This window comes from Amblyraja radiata, chromosome 11 (assembly GCF_010909765.2).
Source record: "Amblyraja radiata isolate CabotCenter1 chromosome 11, sAmbRad1.1.pri, whole genome shotgun sequence".
Lineage (NCBI taxonomy): Eukaryota > Metazoa > Chordata > Chondrichthyes > Rajiformes > Rajidae > Amblyraja > Amblyraja radiata.
The window spans coordinates 47923360-47941664 of record NC_045966.1 but is presented as its reverse complement, the minus strand read 5'-3'; the positions used below and the strand labels follow the sequence as shown (position 1 = coordinate 47941664).

At 43.5% G+C, this 18305-nt stretch overlaps 1 protein-coding gene across 3 annotated transcripts in view; it reads left to right on the top strand.

Annotated features, from left to right (window-relative positions):
- The window catches only part of LOC116978603, a 37238-nt gene extending 26066 nt beyond the window's left edge, over positions 1-11172 (top strand). For 2 of the 3 annotated variants that reach the window (XM_033029869.1, XM_033029867.1), the window contains exons 7-9: positions 2292-2399; positions 3958-4044; positions 5078-5272. In XM_033029869.1, coding sequence (XP_032885760.1) covers positions 2292-2399; positions 3958-4044; positions 5078-5115 — 233 coding nt within the window. In that variant the 3' untranslated portion in view covers positions 5116-5272. Of the gene's footprint in view, positions 1-2291; positions 2400-3957; positions 4045-5077; positions 5273-10437; positions 10480-10603 lie in introns of those variants that run through there. The other variant, XM_033029868.1, reaches the window with a different exon arrangement.
- The last annotated feature ends 7133 nt before the right edge of the window (positions 11173-18305 follow it).

Genomic DNA, 18305 nt, shown 5'->3' with positions numbered 1-18305 from the left:
CAGTAAAGTCACGGCATTAGTACAGGCATGTCTCCAAATGAGCCAATTCAACCAAGGGAGGATATTTATAGTGTGTGAAAAAAAAAGTGACATCATTTGTGCCACGTGATGATTTAACAACACTTTTACAGTTCACAATGTTCATTCAAGATTTAACGGGAAAGCTCGGGAGACGGACAAGTCACTCGCACAAATAACAGAAATGCCGAGTACCGTGGGAACTCTTTATCTACCCCCCGTTATATCGTGTGATATCGTGCTAGACCACGACCACTTCACTCTGGTTACATCTTGCGTCAAGTCGCCCCGTGAGAAAGCGCTTTAAAGCTATCAGTTAAATCATTTTATAAACAGGTTTTAACCTTAATGCATCATTTTAAAACAGAAAAACAGTAATGATACTCCAAAAGGCTTCAAATATCTATATTAAATATTTGCCTTAGTTCCGCACAGTCATTGGGGGGGAGAGAGAGAGGGGGGGGAGAGAGAGAGGGGGGGGGAGAGAGGGGGGGGGGAGAGAGAGAGGGGGGGGGGAGAGAGAGGGGGGGGGAGAGAGAGAGAGGGGGGGGAGAGAGAGAGAGAGGGGGGGAGAGAGAGAGAGAGAGAGGGGGGGAGAGAGAGAGGGGGGGGGAGAGAGAGAGGGGGGGGAGAGAGAGAGGGGGGGAGAGAGAGAGGGGGGGGAGCCAGGCGAGTGAGAGGGCTGCGAAATGCGGACAGAGACAGAAGCGGCTTGACTGGAAAACAACAGCTGAGTGAGCGTGCGGGCGGGCGATGGGAGGGGCGTGGCTTCATGAGCTGCGCCAGCAATGAGGGGAAAACCTCTTCCGCGCGTGGGCACCGCTGACCCCGCGATCTGCAGAACAAAAATCCTATAGCGGAGCTGAGCTGTAGGATCTTTGCTGCAGAACCTTCTCGATCTTTCTGCACCTTTTGAAGAGGGGGGGGGGTGGGCTAACGTACCTCGTGGAAAACTGCGCATACACGTTGACAGCAGCTGCATTAATCCAGAGCGACCGAGGGGGGGGGGGCACGAGGAAAGGCATTGTGTGGTCAGCAGCTGGGCAACCTTAATATTTAAAAAAAATGTCAGTTTGGTGATAGTTTTTGGTAAATATCTCGGGAAATAATGGACCAAATTTATAGAGGATTGGATGTTTGAAATCACAAGGATATTTTCTACCAGTAGATATAAAAATGTCACTGTTATTGTTACATTAGCATGTTGGCAGCGGTCAGATTTTAAAAAAAAAGCTCAGATTGGTCAACAATTTTAATTAAAAAAGTCGGGAAAATAATGTACCAAATGTACAGAGGAGTGGATTTCTAAAATCACAAGGAAAATCTCTACTGAAATATGTAAAATTGTTCCCGTTTTGGCGTCTGCTTTTCGAGGAGATGCGGTTCACAGGCAAAAACACACACACGCACACACACGCGCTCACACACACACGCACACAGCTTTAAAAGTATGTAGATAATGGCGTTTGCAAACATGAAATGAGTTGATTAAGTAAGTTAAAGTTGGTATAGAATTAAAAGAAAAGGCGATGATGTGAAGCTTGAAAAGGAAGTGGCATATACTTAAATAATTTCTTACTGTCTTTGTATATTTAACTTGAGTGGCTCCATTAACTGATGGCAAGCTCAGGTCAAGCTCAATTGTTGAGTGAAAGTACACAGATGTCAAAGTCTTTGTGCACTTCAATAGACTAAGGTACAATCCATTGGTGGTCCCTTTCACTGAAACTTGACAGAGGAAGACTTTTATATTTAATTTCAGAAAATTCATTGCGCATAACCAGCCTATCATCTCGCTCTCGTGCTCTCATTCTCTCTTTCTCTCATGCCCTCATTCTTTCTCGCATGCTCGTGCCCTCGCTCTTGCTCTCCCTCGGCCGCCACTTTTGCCCCCTCGCTCACAAAAACATCCTCAGGCAATCAAAATCCATGATGACACCATGGTTGACCCAACTCACTTGGTAAGATGTCACTGAATAGCAAGGGAGGCTTGAGACTCCATTAAGCTAACTGTTTCTATTTCTTACGATCTTACGGTTTACCAGCATCCCGTTTGAAACCAGCAACTACAACATCCTGTGATTTATTTCCCTTTTCTGAACTGAAAGCTGTTATAAAACTCCAACCTTTCCAAGTGAGGTGAATTAATTCATGAGTTTAAATCCTGATCCGCTATTATGTTTGACTTAAAAAAAAATAATTCAATGGAATTATCTACTGAGTTACTGGGTAACCATTCTGTAAACTAAAGGTTTTGCTTATTGTTCTGACAGATGATTACACTTTCAAACACACAAATGTGATTATTATCGGATGTCTGGCTCTACTAATCATCATTATGCTGCCACTAATATTATGCCTAAGAAAGCGCAAGGTTTCAGGTAAGTCAGAAACCTTAACACCGCATGTGTTAAAAAATTGATTGTGACAATCGCAGTGCCCTCCATAATGTTTGGGACAAAGACCCATCATTTATTCATTTGCCTCTGTACTTCACAATTTGAGATTTGTAATAGAAAAAAAATTAAGCGGTTAAAGTGTACATTGTCAGATTTTAATAAAGGTCATTTTTACACATTTTGGTTTCACCATGTAGAAATTACAGCTGTGTTTAAACATAGTCCCCCCATTTCAGGGCACCATAATGTTTGGAACACATGGCTTCACGGGTGTTTGTAATTGCTCAGGTGTGTTTAATTGCCTCCTTAAACCTTTACTGCTGTTTATCAACATGAGGACCAAAGTTGTGCCAATGAAAGTCAATGAAGCCATTAAGGGACTGAGAAACAAGAATAAAACTGTTACAGATATCAGCCAAACCTTAGACTTACCAAAATCAACTGTTTGGAACATTATTAAGAAGAAAGAGAACCCTGGTGAGCTTACTAATCGCAAAGGGACTGGCAGGCCAAGGACTTCACAACTGATGACAGAAGAATTCTCTCTATAATGAAGAAAAATCTCAACACCTGTCCGACAGATCAAAAACACTCTTCAGGTGTGGATTTGTCAATTACCACTGTCTGCGGAATACTTAATGAACAGAAAGACAGAGGCTACACTGCCAGATGCAAACCACTAGTTAGCTGCAAAAATAGGATGGCCAGGTTAGTTTGCCAAGAAGTACTTAAAAGAGCAACCACAGTTCTGGAAAAAGGTCTTGTGGACAGATGAGACGAAGATTACCTTATATCAGAGTGATGGCAAGAGCAAAGTAAAGAGGATAGAAGGAACTGCCCAAGATCCAAAGCATACCACCTCATCTGTGAAACACGGTGGTGGGGTGTTATGGCATGGGCATGTATGGCTGCTGAAGGTACTGGCTCACTTATCTTCATTGATGCTACAACTGCTGATGGTAGTAGCATAATGAATTCTGAAGTGTATAGACACATCCTATCTGCTCAAGTTCAAATAAATGCCTCAAAACTCATTGGCCAGCGGTTCATTCTACAGCAAGACAATGATCCCAAGCATACTGCTAAAGCAACAAATGAGTTTTTCAAAGCTAAAAAATGCTCAATTCTTGAGCGGCCAATTCAATCGCCCGATCTGAACCCAATTGAGCATGCCTTATATATAAGCTGAAAAGAAAGCAGAATGGGACTAGCCCCCAAAACAAGCATAAGCTAAAGATGGCTGCAATATAAGCCTGGCAGAACATCACCAGAGGAGACACCCAGCAATTGGTGATGTCCATGAATTACCTGTGATTCTACTGCAAAAAGGATTTTTGTTACCCCTGCATCTCTCAGTACTTATGCACATGACAATAACCTCAACTTGACTTGTTCTTTAATATCGGTGGAGATATTGTATCTTTGTTTAATGTCTTCCCTGCTTTGAAAGAACAACTGCATTTTATTTTAATTAGTTTGTTTGAATGCATAAAATATATAAGAAAAGCTGAATGGATTTTAATGTGACCTGCTCACACAGGTTTGGAAAAGCAAAGCAAGGATCCTCTTCAATCAAAAGAAGAGACGTCTCAACTTTTCTCAAATCACAAAGTACAACAAATGCAAGGTACCACTGAAATATATAAAAAAATTAAAAGAGCATTTATAAATGTTCTAATCTGTGTTCAATTTTAATGGTTACCCCTTTTAATTTTCATGTAAATAAGAAATCCTCAGAGACAGAAAAGTTCTGCAATTACCTCTAAATATCTAAAAAATCCATAGATTTTTAATCCTCCATTAGCATTTTCCATTTTCCCTGTTCCTTCACTCTCCCATCATCTCTGGAAGCACCTAATATCTAAGAATTCTATTATCTCAGAGTAAAGAATATTGTGAATAACAGTTCTCAAAGATCAAATTAATAACTGGCGAAACAGTGTGGCCATCCCCTTCCATTCTGCATTATTATACGAGTCCATCAACGGGTCGTCTTAATTCGGAATGACACAATTGCTGTTGGGAAATATGCAACTTCCCAATCAAAAATGTGATTTTTTTCTTAAAAAATTGATATTTTACTATTAAAACTGCCGAGATTATTATTCTCAGCATTGTATTCCCGACTTTAAGCACTCAATTCACTGAAGTCATCAATGGAAGCAATACTCATTCTGTACCATTAAAGATTTAAACGCCTCAATCAGATCTCTTCATAACCCCCATTGTTCCAATAAGAACAACCCCAACTTTTCCAGTAAATTAAAGGTCCCAGGCCTAAAACAATAACAGTTTTTCTTTCCACATGTGCTGCATGACCTGCTGAGTGTTTCGAGCAGTTTCACGTTATATCCCAGCTTCTGTCTGTGCAAATGCCCAAAGTTGCTCATCTCTGGAATAATTTTGGTAAATCTGTTCTGCACCATTTCCAATTTTCTTAATGTATAGCTCCAAAAAAATGATACTCAAGTTTTTTAATAAAACGTTATTATTTCAAAAATATTTATTGCAACTTCCTTGCCTTGTTTTCTCTGCTTATCTTTAGAAAGCACTGGATCCCATGTGCATGTAACCACTTCCATTGAACTTTGCATAGGTATCAACAAACCTTCCTGTTCTCGTTCCCATTTTTAGATTGTGCTCTCTAATTTTTACTGCAGCAATATCTCCAAACTTAAATTTCAAATCCAACTTTTGATGCCACTTTGCCATTCCATCACTCGTATGCATCTCCTTATATTTCTTATATTCCTCATGTATTTCATTACACTGCCATTCACAAATATGGAAAATATGCTTTGTACATCAAAATCCAAATTATCTATATTTAATAAAAATGGCTAATTAGTTTTTTCTACGTTTATCTTTAAAACCTTTTTTTGACCAAGAGTAGCAATTGTAATTTTCCAGTCCTCCAGCGCTACTTAGAAATCTGTAGACGTTTGGAAAATTATAACCAGAATTTCTGCAATTTACTTCCTCGCTTCTGTCAGCAACCTAAATGTAATAAATCCAGGCCAGTTGGTTTATCTGCTTTAAGTTCAACACAGTTGCATCGTTTTTTGCTGAGACTCCAGCAGCATCCTTTAAGGAAGACTAATGCAAAATATCTTCTTGACTACCACATGATGAAGCTGTTACAAAAATCAAGGAAGATGGTGTAATGCAGGAAAGTGGTGCCGAAGTAAATGATCACATCCCATCTCATCAGTGACTAGTGGGGTACCGCAAGGCTCGGTGCTGGGACCACAGCTATTAACAGTATACATTAATGATTTAGATGAAGGGATTAAAAGTAACATTAGCAAATTTGAAGATGATACAAAGCTGGGTGGGAGTGTAAACTGTGAGGAGGATGCTATGAGGATGGAGGGTGACTTGGACAGGTTGGGTGAGTGGGCAGATGCATGGCAAATGCAATTTAATGTGGGTAAATGTGAGGTTATCCACTTTGGTGGCAAGAACAGGAAGGCAGATTATTATCTGAATGGTGTCAGGTTAGGGAAAGGGGAAGTACAATGAGATAGTGCGAACTCCATCATCAAGTTTGCCGATGACACCAATGTTGTGGGACGAATCACTGATAGTGATGAGTCAGAGTATAGAAGTGAGATCGACCAATTGACGAAATGGTGCCAGCACAACAACCTGGCTCTCAACACCAGGAAAACCAAGGAACTGATTGTGGACTTTGGAAGGGTAGGATAGGGACCCACAATCCCGTTTATATCAATGGTGGATATCAATGGTGGAAAGGTTCAAAAACTTCAAACTCTTGGGCGTGCATATTTGCAAATATCTTTCCTCGTCCCAGCACATTGATGCAATTATAAAGGAGGCACATCAGCGCCTCTACTTCCTGAGAAGATTACGGAGAGTCGGTATGTCAAGGAGGACTCTCGAACTTCTACAGGTGCACAGTAGAGAGCATATGACTGGCTGCATCGTGGCTTGATTCAGCAACTTGAATGTCCAGGAGCGGAAAAAAATGCAGAAAGTTGTGATCACTGCCCTGTCCATCATCAGCTCTGACCTCCCCACCATTGAAGGGATGTATCGCAATCGCTGCCCCAAAAAGGCTGCCAACATCATCAAAGACCCACACCATCCTGGCCACACACTCATCTCTCCGTTGCCATCGGAGAGAAGGTACAGGAACTTGAAATCTGGAACATCCAGGTTCAGGAACAGCTACTTCCCCACAGCCATCAGGCTATTAAACACAACATCAAACAAGCTCTGAACAATAGCAGTCTATTATTACTATTGCACTTTATTTGTTTATTTATTGTGTATATATGGTCTATGGTATATAGACACACTGAACTTTTATCTCCTGTTCTGTATTATGTTTACATATTCTGTTGTGCTGCAGCAGCAAGAATTTCACTGTCCTATCTGGGACACATGACAATAAAACTCTCTTGACTCTTAAATCTAGATCTGGGTGTCCTTGTACATCAGTCACTGAAAGTAAGCATGCAGATAGAGCAGGCAGTGAAGAAAGCAAATGGCAGGTTGGCCTTCATAACAAGAGGAGTTGAGAATAGGAGCAAAGAAGTCCTTCTGCAGTTGTACAGGGCCTTGGTGAGACCACACCTGGAGTATTGTGTGCAGTTTTGGTCTCCAAATTTGCGGAAGGATATTCTTGTTATTGAGGGAGTGCAGCGTAAGTTCACAAAGTTAATTCCCGGGATGGCGGGACTGTCATATGGTGAAAGAATGGAACGACTGGGCTTGTATACACTGGAATTTAGAGGGATGAGAGAGGATCTTAGTGAAACATAAAATTATTAAGGGATTTGACATGCTAGAGGCAGGAAACATGTTCCCGATGTTGGGGAGTCCAGAACCAGGGGCCACAGTTTAAGAATAAGGGGTAGGCCAATTAGAACGGAGCTGAGGAGAAACTTTTTCACCCAGAATGTTGTGAATCTGTGAAATCCATTGCCTCAGAAGGCAGTGGAGGCCAATTCTCTGGATGCTTTCAAGAGAGTTAGATCGAGCTCTTCAAAATAGCAGTCAAGTGATATGGGGTGAAGGCAGGAACGGGGTACTGATTGTGGATGATCTGCCATGATCAAAGTGAATGGCGGTGCTGGCTCGAAGGGCCGAATGGCATACTCCTGCACCTATTGTCTATTGTTTATCTAGTTGACACTAACTAACACGAGGTACTGAATGGTTTATTTCTGCTTTATCTCATGTCCTACTGGTTGCATGCTCTCTTCTTGACTACCTCATGCATTATTGGAGAGTCTAGATCCAGAGGTCATTGCCTCAAGGTCAAGGGCTGGCCATTTTGGTCTGAGATGTGAATAAATGTCTTTAACCAAACGGCATTTACTGTCATAGAGGGCTTTGGAAAGTCAGTCATTTAAGAAAATCATGGAAGATGGGTTTAATGCAGGAAAGTGGTGCCAAATGATCACACCTCATCTAGTGGACCTAACTTACACAAGGAGCAGGTCTACCAGCTACGCCGATGTGCTGCTCTTTATTTCATAGGTTATTGCAATACCAGTCCATATCCGGAGAATTGAGTTCCCCACTCGCCCTCCCCCCCCTCCAAATCCCACCATTATAACTACTTCATGGTACAGGGTAATTGCACATCCCTGTGATTTCTGTCTAAAGACTCCACACTGTCCTTCCCACTTGTTAAAGGCCCATGGAATTCATCGAGTAGTATTTGATATCACCACAACATTGTGATCTTGTGTGATTGCTTTATGTGCATGTGACGAATAAGACTTGACTTGACTAATTGTATCATCAAACATGTTAAAAGTGCTTCTTGTATTCGCGTACATGGAAACCTATTATAGACCTTCTTGGATACTTCCGGTTTGTAAAAAATATACTTTGTGTGCAGTACCTATTTATCCCATCTAATCCCTTTAATGCATACTTTCCCATTAATATTACTTTTGTGGTCTTATCTCCTGCCATATTATCTCAAAATGTATCCTCAGCACCTCAGCAAGTCTTCCTATTCGTTTAGATTCCAGCTGTGCAATCCTTCCATCCTGTCTAGATCCTAAAATGTGGTCTAATACTTCAGGAATTTAAATTTCTCGCTGGTACATCCCGTTATTAATCATTAATAAAGTTTCAGTTCGTGCTTATAATACATTTTAAAAATTCAAACCTATATATATTCTACATCGGTGAGACCAACCGTAGGCTTGGCGATCGTTTCATCGAACACCTCCGTTCGGTCCGCATTAACCAACCTGATCTCCCTGTGGCTCAGCACTTCAACTCCCCCTCCCATTCCAAATCCGACCTTTCTGTCCTGGGCCTCCTCCATTGCCAGAGTGAGCACCACCGGAAATTGGAGGAGTAGCACCTCATATTCTGCTTGGGCAGTCTGCACCCCAGCGGCCTTAACATAGACGTCTCCAATTTCCGGTAGCCCTTGCTGTCTCCTCCCTTTTCAGCTCTCCCTCAGCCCTCTGGCTCCTCCTCTTCCTTTCTTCATCCCGCATCCCCCCCCTCCCCCCTTCCCTGCATCATCTGAAGAAGGGTTTTGGCCTGAAACGTTGCCTATTTCCCTCGCTCCATAGATGCTACCGCACCCGCTGAGTTTCTCCAGCATTTTTGTCTACCTTATATATATTCAATGACTTTAGCCATTGCTTCTTATTTGGATTAGAAATGATCTTTGAAATTACAATAGACTTTGCAGCATTCAACCCATTCAACACCAGCTGTCCATCCTGTGGACAACTCTCGGCTATTTCAGAGGATTCGATGATGAAAGGAAAAGCAGGGCTGTGTTAAAATAGTCAGAACTGGGTATCGAACATGGACAGATAGGGGTTTCAATTAAAAATTAGTTTGGGGAGGATAGAGTTGGGTAGCATTATGTTTTAACTACCAAACTATAATGAATTAAAATTAAAGGCAGCAATTCCATTATGACACAAGAACAACAGCTTGAAAGTCAAGAGTTCAAAACGTTTGATGTTTCATATCCCATTTCTCGTGTTCTAATGGCAGAAAGTCTTGGACAACCACTTGCTTGAATCTTTCATGGAATTTTTAATTTAGTGTGGTTAATTCTTGCTCCATCTGAGGTACATACTTGTTTCAAGCAGCTCACCCACTACCTTTTTGGAGCAAGTAAGAATGAATAATGTGTGGCACTGCCCAGTACCATTCGCATCTTGAGGAACATACATAAAGACAGCATAATAGCCAAAATAGACAATAGTTATCTATTAGCAATAATGTACATTTTATTAATAGAATTGGTGGTTAATTCTTATTTTAGGAGAAAAAATGGATGTTGGGGACAACCGCTTCGTTGTTTTTGAAGTAAAGGGCCTGTCCCACACGCAATTTATTAGGCGACTGCAGGCGACTTGGCTGTCGCCACATGGTCGCCGGGGTGACGCCTGTATGGTCGTGAATAGTCTGCTCAGTCGCCCAAAGAGTCGTAGCGTTTTTCTGGTCGCCGCTGGATTTTGAAATGTTCAAAAATTTTGGCAACCGTGGACATGGCGCCAATAGGTGTGGTCATAGGTGGGCATCCTAATGGGTCGCCGGTTGTCGGTAGCTTGCCGTAGCTTGATGTCAACTAGGTAGTAGATTGTTGTAGACATTGTCGTGGGGGGGGTGGTGGGGATCCAGTCGCCGGTTTTTCGGCGACCTGCTATGACTATGACAGTCGCCGACAGTTGTATATGTGCCAGCTTAACTCAGGATAACACCCTTTGAGGTTGTGGGGCATGGGGGAGAGGAAGTGAACGGAGGGGGAGGCCTGGGGGCATGCTTGAACCAGGCTTTGATTTCTATAATCCAAGCTGAGGTAGCTTGCATTATTGGAGATGTTGCTAACAAATACATGTGTAGAACATTTTCTGGTACTGACTCGCACATATAGCGAACAGTTAATCAGTGTCTTGCTCATTAATCTCTGGATAGATTAAATGCAACAAGTTAAATGATATATCTTTGAAGTTTATTGTTGTCAATGTTATCCTTTAATTGTGTTGTTTGAAATTTACTACAGGACAGTAACCAGATTTGGTGCACCAAACAATATTCAAATGCTGTAAGTAAATTGATTCCTCTCAATGAAATGAATCGTCTTTCGTAACATTTTCAACAAATTTATAACGTTTCTTTCTGATGTCGAAGTGAAATAACATTTCACGGTGGTTAATTTCTCTTTGCAGATCCCGTTCATTTCAGAGGAAGACTATTCATCGCTTATCTACATACAAGTAGCATAAGTTACGTATGAATAAGCTACAGAAAATAAAAGGAAGAGTTTAAAAATCGATATGTGGAATATAACATGTTCAAGAATTGGTGACTTTATCTGCAAACAGTTCTGTAGCTTTGGAAATAAAAAAGACTACACTACAGGTGCTGGATCTGGAGCAAAAAAACAAATTGCCTGAGAATTCAGTGGGTCAGGCAGCATCTGGTGAGGATAAAGGATGGTCGAAATGCAGGGACTCAACCTGAAACATTGACTCTCCCTCTGCCTCCATAGATGCTGCCTGGCTTGCTGAGTTCCTCCAGCAATTTGTTTTTTGTTTTTTTTGCTCCTGTGGCTTTCTTCCTCTGATTGCACCAGCCCTTTCAAACGTGAACATCAATTAAAAATTGATATTTTCATTAGAAACCATATTGGCTTACCTAATATAACTTCAACAGCTCTTTCACAGCTTCTACAGTTGCAATGTATAGATCAAATAACTGCATTATCAAAAATAAATTCCTGTATGTGTAAATGTAATCTTGCTGCTGATTAAATTATTTAATTACATTTAATTACATTTAATTACATTTCCAAACCCCGCCCCTCCCGCCATGGAGGTGGCCTCGCTGTTATTTTCAACCAGAATTTTCGGATCACTGAACTCACCTTCCCCCCCAGTAGCATCATTTGAATTCCTCGCCTTCAAAACCCTTTCCTCCATGACAGTCATCCACATTTACTGGCCATCTAAACCAAACCCCTCCTTCCTATCTGACTTCACTGAACTCCTCACACTTGCCTCATCCCTCTCCCCACGTCTGCTGCTACTTGGTGACTTAAATATTCACATGGACTCCCCCACCTGCAAGCTCGCATCTGAATTTGCCTTCTTACTTGACAACTTCTCTCTCACTCAGCACGTCACCTTTCCCACCCATGACAAAGGTCACATCCTTGACCTGGTCTGCTCCACAAATCAACCGGTACTCGACCTCCATCCCTGCCTCTTCCCCCTCTCTGATCATAAGCTTATACGGTTCACCATCCCTTCTCCGACACCTCGCCCTCGCTTCCTCCGAGAAATCACCTTCCGTAATCTAAAATGCATTGATCCCCTCCATCTCTCTGACCTCTCCACCACTCTCCCCCTGGCCTCAGCCCCCATCTCACCTGATGATCTCACAAACCATCTCAACTCCACCTTGTCTACCTCCCTTAACACTATGGCCCCCCTCAAAACAAGAACCGTAACTTTCAACACATCTTCATCCTGGTACACACCTGCACTTCGTAAACTGAAACAGACTGGTCGCCGACTTGAACGACTCACAAAGAAATCATCTCTCACAGTCCACCTTGAAACTTACAAACTCCACCTCACTGATTACAAAGATGCCCTCATTGCTGCAAAATCTGCCTACCTCTCCTCCATATTCACTGATCCCTGCCTAAACCACAGAACCCTCTTCTCCACAGTGGGTAACCTCCTCAAACCTCAAGCAAACACTCTCCCTACCTCTACTCCGGATCTCTGCAACTCATTCCTCCACTTTTTCGCTGATAAAATCAGCACCATCTATCAATCTTTATCCCCTGTACCCGACTCCACAGCATCTACTCCACCACCTACCAAGGCCCCTCCTTTCAACATCTCCACTGACCTCCTTACCCCTCCTCCACACTGCTTCCTCTCCCAGTTTGACCTGGTCACCCCTATTGAAATCTCCAAACTCATCAGCTCTTCCAAACCCACTACCTGCTCCCTCGACCCCCTCCCCACTCCCCTGCTGAAGTCCTGCCTCCCCGTTCTCTGCCCCTACCTCACTAATCTCTTCAACTCCTCATTGTCCCAAGGAATTGTCCCCTCCGCTTTCAAAACTGCTGCTGTCACACCAATCTTAAAGAAACCTGGTCTTGATCCCTCCTCTCTCATTAAGTACCGCCCAATCTCAAACCTCCCCTTTCTTTCAAAAACCCTGGAGCGTATATTTGCGTCGCAACTTCATTCCCACCTCCTTGCGTATAACCTACTTGAATCCCTCCAATCTGGCTTTCGCCCCCTCCATAGCACAGAAATTGCTCTCCTCAAAGTCCTCAACGACCTCCTCACCTCTGCTGACACTGGTTCCCTCAACATCCTCATCCTCCTCGACCTGAGCGCAGCCTTCGATACAGTGAACCATAACATCCTGCTCACCAGACTCACAAGACCTAGGCATTGAAGGCTCTGCACTCAGCTGGCTCCGTTCCTACCTTTCCAACAGATCCCACTTCATCTCTCTCCACAACCACACCTCTGCTACAGCCACAGTCACTCAAGGCGTTCCCCAAGGCTCCGTACTCGGCCCCCTCCTCTTCATCATCTACATCCTCACCCTTAGTCAGATACTCCGCCACTTCAACCTGGACTTCCACTGTTACGCTGATGACACCTAGATCTACCTCGGCACCAAATCCCCCCACAACACTCCCCTCTCCCATATCAACTCCTGTTTGTCAGCTATAAAAACCTGGATGCAACATAACTTCCTCAAACTCAACAGCGATAAGACAGAATTCCTCCTCATAGGCTCCAAAGCCACACTCACTATCGACGGCACCACTGTCTCCCCATCTCCCAAGGCCCGCAACCTTGGCGTGATCTTTGATTCCACCCTCTCCGTTGAGCCTCACATCCGCCATGTCATTAAAACCTTCTTTCATCTCCGCAACATCGCCAAACTCAGACCCTCTCTCACACCTCCCGCTGCTGAAAGACTCATCCATGCCTTCATCTCCTCCCGACTGGACTATTGCAACTCACTTCTCCTTGGCATCAGCTCCACCTACATCAACCGACTCCAACTGGTCCAGAACGCAGCCGCCCGACTCATCACCCACACCAAATCCTGGCATCACATCACTCCAGTCCTCAAACAACTCCACTGGCTTCCCATCTCCCACTGGATCACCTACAAAATCCTGATCCTCACCTACAAAGCCCTCCACCATCTGGCCCCCCCATATCTCACTGACCTCCTCTCCCCCTACCAACCCTCACGGTCCCTCAGATCCACATCAGCCGGTCTCCTCTCCATCCACAAGTCCAACCTCCGCAGTTTTGGGGACAGAGCCTTCTCCAGGGCAGCTCCCAGGATCTGGAACTCCCTCCCCCAACTGATCCGCAATTCCGTGTCCCTCACCATCTTCCAGTCCCGCCTCAAGACCCATCTCTTCACCTCTGCCTATCCTTAGCCCCACGTCCCCCTCCCTTTTCATCTGTGCATTAATAGCCTCATATTGTGTTTTGAATTTGTATTCTGTCTTTACTTTGTGTACTAGTCATGTCTCTACTATTTATTTCATTCCCCTTACATGTTTTTCCTCTACCTGCTAAATTTTTGTAAGGTGTCCTTGAGACTCTTGAAAGGCGCCCATAAATAAAATTTATTATTATTATTATATTAATATCTCCGGAGTACAATAACCAACAAAAATCAAACAATGTAGCATGCCATTGAATTTTGCTTTCTATATCCAAATGAACCTATTAATAACAAAGATTATTTCATTAATTCACTCAACATTGCACCATTCCTGCTTTAGTCCATGGTTTGCAAGTCCGAAGCTTTTAACACTGGCAACAAGAAATAACATTGTTGGATATGTGTTGCAAGAGACATAAGGATAACTTTGTGTTCATAGTAAATTAAAGGAAGCTCAATATAATTTAGCTCCATCTCTATTCTATCCCATTGCATGGTGTGTGGGATGAATAATCACTAATTTATTCATTAAGTAAAATTCCAGATAACACTAGAAATTTGGGAAACTGCACTCTGTATTTCATCCTCTGGTGTTTGATTTCATTTCTGTGGGATTCTGTGGGCTATTGTGTGGAAGATCAGCCACCCTTCTTTGCAAAAAAATTCGTCTGATGGTGCTATTATCCCTCAATGCATTGGTTCAAAGCTCAATAAACCAACCAGATATGCTAAATTCTTCTGCAAACACAAGAGACTGAGGATGCTGGCATTTGGTCCAGCAGTGGTAGCCTCTGTATCACACTACCAGATATCTCCACCTTCGGCCTCTCTCTCCCCCAATCTGGTTCCATCTGCCTTTTTGTATCTTTGTCTACTTATCTATCTGCCTCTGATCCCAACTCCACCTCCCCCCATCTACCCATAATTTTTCACCTCTCCTCAGTCCACCTATCATTGACTAAGTCCTGATTTATCCCTCCTCATTTTCTCTGTATACCAGTTATCTTCCTTCTGCACTCTGTCCTGATGCAGAGTCTCGGCCTCAAACGTCAACAATTTTCCATCCCCCCAAGCAGATGCTGCTCGACCTGCTGAGTTCTACCAATGGTTTGCTGGGGAACTCTTTATTACTGGCAACAAGAAATAAATAAGATTATAATATGGAAACAAGACCCAAGGTATTATTTGGCTTTGTGAATGAATAACTTCTTAAAATATCTTATAAAGAACAATCAAAAATATTCATATTGTAAAAGACAAAGGAGCATAGATGCACATCATTGTTGGAGCCTAAAGGTAAATGTGAATCTGTATAAGTGTGTGTGAATCTGTTGTTCAGTTTTACCACTACTCCTATAAGAGGTTTATTTAAAGACAATCTGGAAGTGGTAGGTTTGGAGAAATTTAATGCATCAGGATTTTCAGACACACAAATCTTGCTTCTACCAATCCAATTACAGTATTTGCTATGATTATAATTTTTAATAAGTTGACAAACATATTCACTGAAATGGTAACCCCTTCCATATACTACATTTTGAGTTTTAATTTCGAAGCGTGTAGCATCTGAATTTAATCTGCTGGTTCTGCAGTTTATTTGGTGCTGTGAAGCAATATGAAGTAAGGACAGAAATTGCTGAGAGACCAGGGAATTAGCATTACTCTGCAACTAATTTACCAGTTTCTCTCAAGCCTCTCTGCAACTTATACCAGGCCTTTCTATTTGTTGGCCTTTTCCAATCACAAAATATAATTAAAAAATTCAAATAATGTTTTATTCCTAATTATGTCTGATTATAGAAAGGTAATTGATATTTGGGCTATGGAAATCAGTAAACCTGCTATAGGTTCTATTGAACTACATATTAACAACAGACAATGGGTTCTACAATGACCAAGACTGACCAGAGTGTCCACCAAACCGGTGATCTTGGACATTTCTTGGACAGATTGGGATTGATCTCTTCCCGTCTGGTTTTATAGATTCCCAGAGAAGACACCTCACAGCATCCGTTGCTGGGTGTTATCTTGAGTTAAACTGGCACTCATACAACTGAAACAAGTTTATTTTGAAGGTACACAAGCAATATCTCATGTGATATAATTCCTGAATTGTTAGATGATTTCCTACAAAGGTTCAATTTAGCTGATAGTTTCACCCTTTACTTCAAAAACAATTAGGCGGTTGTCCGCAACACACATTTCTTTTTCTAAAATAAGCATTAACCACCGATTCTATGAATAAAATGTGCATTGTTGCTAATAGATAACTATTGTCTACTTTGGCTATTTTGCTGTCCCTATGTTTCTTAACAAGATGTGGATTTTACTGATCAATGTCATATTATTCATTCTTACTTGCCCTAAAAAGGTAGTGGGTGAGCCGCATTAAACAATGACCATATTTTCTGGCAATGAAGATGCGTGGAAGACGCACCCCTAATTTGAGGTGCTAATTTTTTTTTAAAAGGCTAGCGGGACAGGATCAAGGGTTTGGTTTAGTCCAGGGGTCGGCAACATTTTTTTCATAGGGGCCAGGATCCATGTTTGTGAGCAGATGGCGGGCCACATCTTTCGCCTTAGGAGTTAATAATACATACTAACTAAGTTAGTAATAATACATACTAATAATACATAAATTAGTAATAATATAGTTTTCACATGTTTCTCAATTACCCGGTAGTTTTCTGCAGTTTCCAGATTGCCTGCGTGCCCCGGGATTGGCTGTAGTTCCCAGATCCCTCGCGTCCCCGGTACTAGCTGCAGTTCCCAGCAAAGATTATGATCTTTGGTTCCCAGGTCTCCTGCGAGCCCCGGGAGCAGCTGCAGTTCCCACGTCGCCTGCGAGCCCCGGGAGTAGCTGCAGTTCCACTGTCTGGTCCCTGCAGCCGTTCGCAGCCACCCGAGCTACTGAGTTGATGGCATGATCCCCACCCCCCTCCTTAATGCTCCTGCCCTCCCTGCAACTTTACCCTTGGCAGCCCAGCCGTGCTGACCTGGGTCAGACTCCCCACATGTGTGTGTTCTCCCCCCCCCAGCGGTGCTTTCCTTTTACAACCGCTGTACTGAGGGATAGAGGTTGGCGTAGTGTTCCAAAAGTACGTGAAGCTCTCATCAGAGACATGTTGTTTGCCGACGATGCTGCAGTTGTGTCCCACACCCAGCAGGAACTACAGTCACTGATGGACCACTTCTATCGGGCATGCAAGCACTTCGGGCTGACCATCAAGCTGAAGAGGACGAATGTCTTAATAATAATAATAATGGATGGGATTTATATAGCGCCTTTCTGATACTCAAGGCGCTTTACATCGCATTATTCATTCACTCCTCAGTCACACTCGGTGGTGGTAAGCTACTTCTGTAGCCACAGCTGCCCTGGGGCAGACTGACGGAAGCGTGGCTGCCATTCTGCGCCTACGGCCGCTCCGACCACCACCAATCACTCACACACACACACACATTCACACACTGTCTTAGAGCAGGATACAGAGGCGCTGCCTGTCATCGATGACTACAAACTTGATGCCGTCCATCGGCTCCACCATCACCGACAACCTCTCCATGGACACAGAGATTGATAAGAGGATCGGGAAGGCAGCTACAAATCTCGCTCACCTCACAACTCGAGTGTGGACCAACCCAAAGTTGACAGTGAAGACAAAGATAGTGGTCTACAACACCTGTTACAACAGCACACTGCTGTATGACAGTGAGACATGGACTACATATGCCAGGCAAGAGATAAGACTCAACACCGGCAAGCCTCACCAGCGGCATCACACGCAATAACCACCCCCACACACGCTAACTACCCCCCTTGATAATATATTAATATTATTAATTTGCTCCTTTTACACCATAACCGCCCTATCCACTGACGCATAGCCCCCAACTCGCAGGCGCGTCTAGAGAGGGAGGGAGTGGGGTAGAGAGTGAGGGCAGAGAGAGAATGGGGAGAGACAGAGAGAGAGGGGCAGAGACAGAAGGGCAAGAGACAGAGGGAGAGGAGGAGAGGGAGGGTGGGGAGTGAGAGGGGAGGAGATAGAGAGGGGGGCTGGGAAGGGGGTAGGGGAGGGGGAGTGACCAGAGGACCAAAGAGCCTATAGCTCGCAATAGGATCTTTGCTGAGGACTGCCAATAGCTTACGCCAGCGTTACAGAGGATCGGGCCGCGGACAGAGAGGAGGTCGCCCCCTGTGACGGGTAGAGAGGAGGCGAGGGGGTGGAGGGGGGGGGGGACCGGGCGAGTGAGTGGGCTGCGCTTAATGGCCCTGTCTCACGGTGCAAGTCCACCCACGAGTTAAAACAAATCAAACTTTTAATCACGCAGAATTAACGTAGCGGGAACGTCGGAACTCGTAACGCTAATGGCAGGTACTCGGGAACGCTAACGACTCACACTGTGAGACAGGAGTTTAGCTCT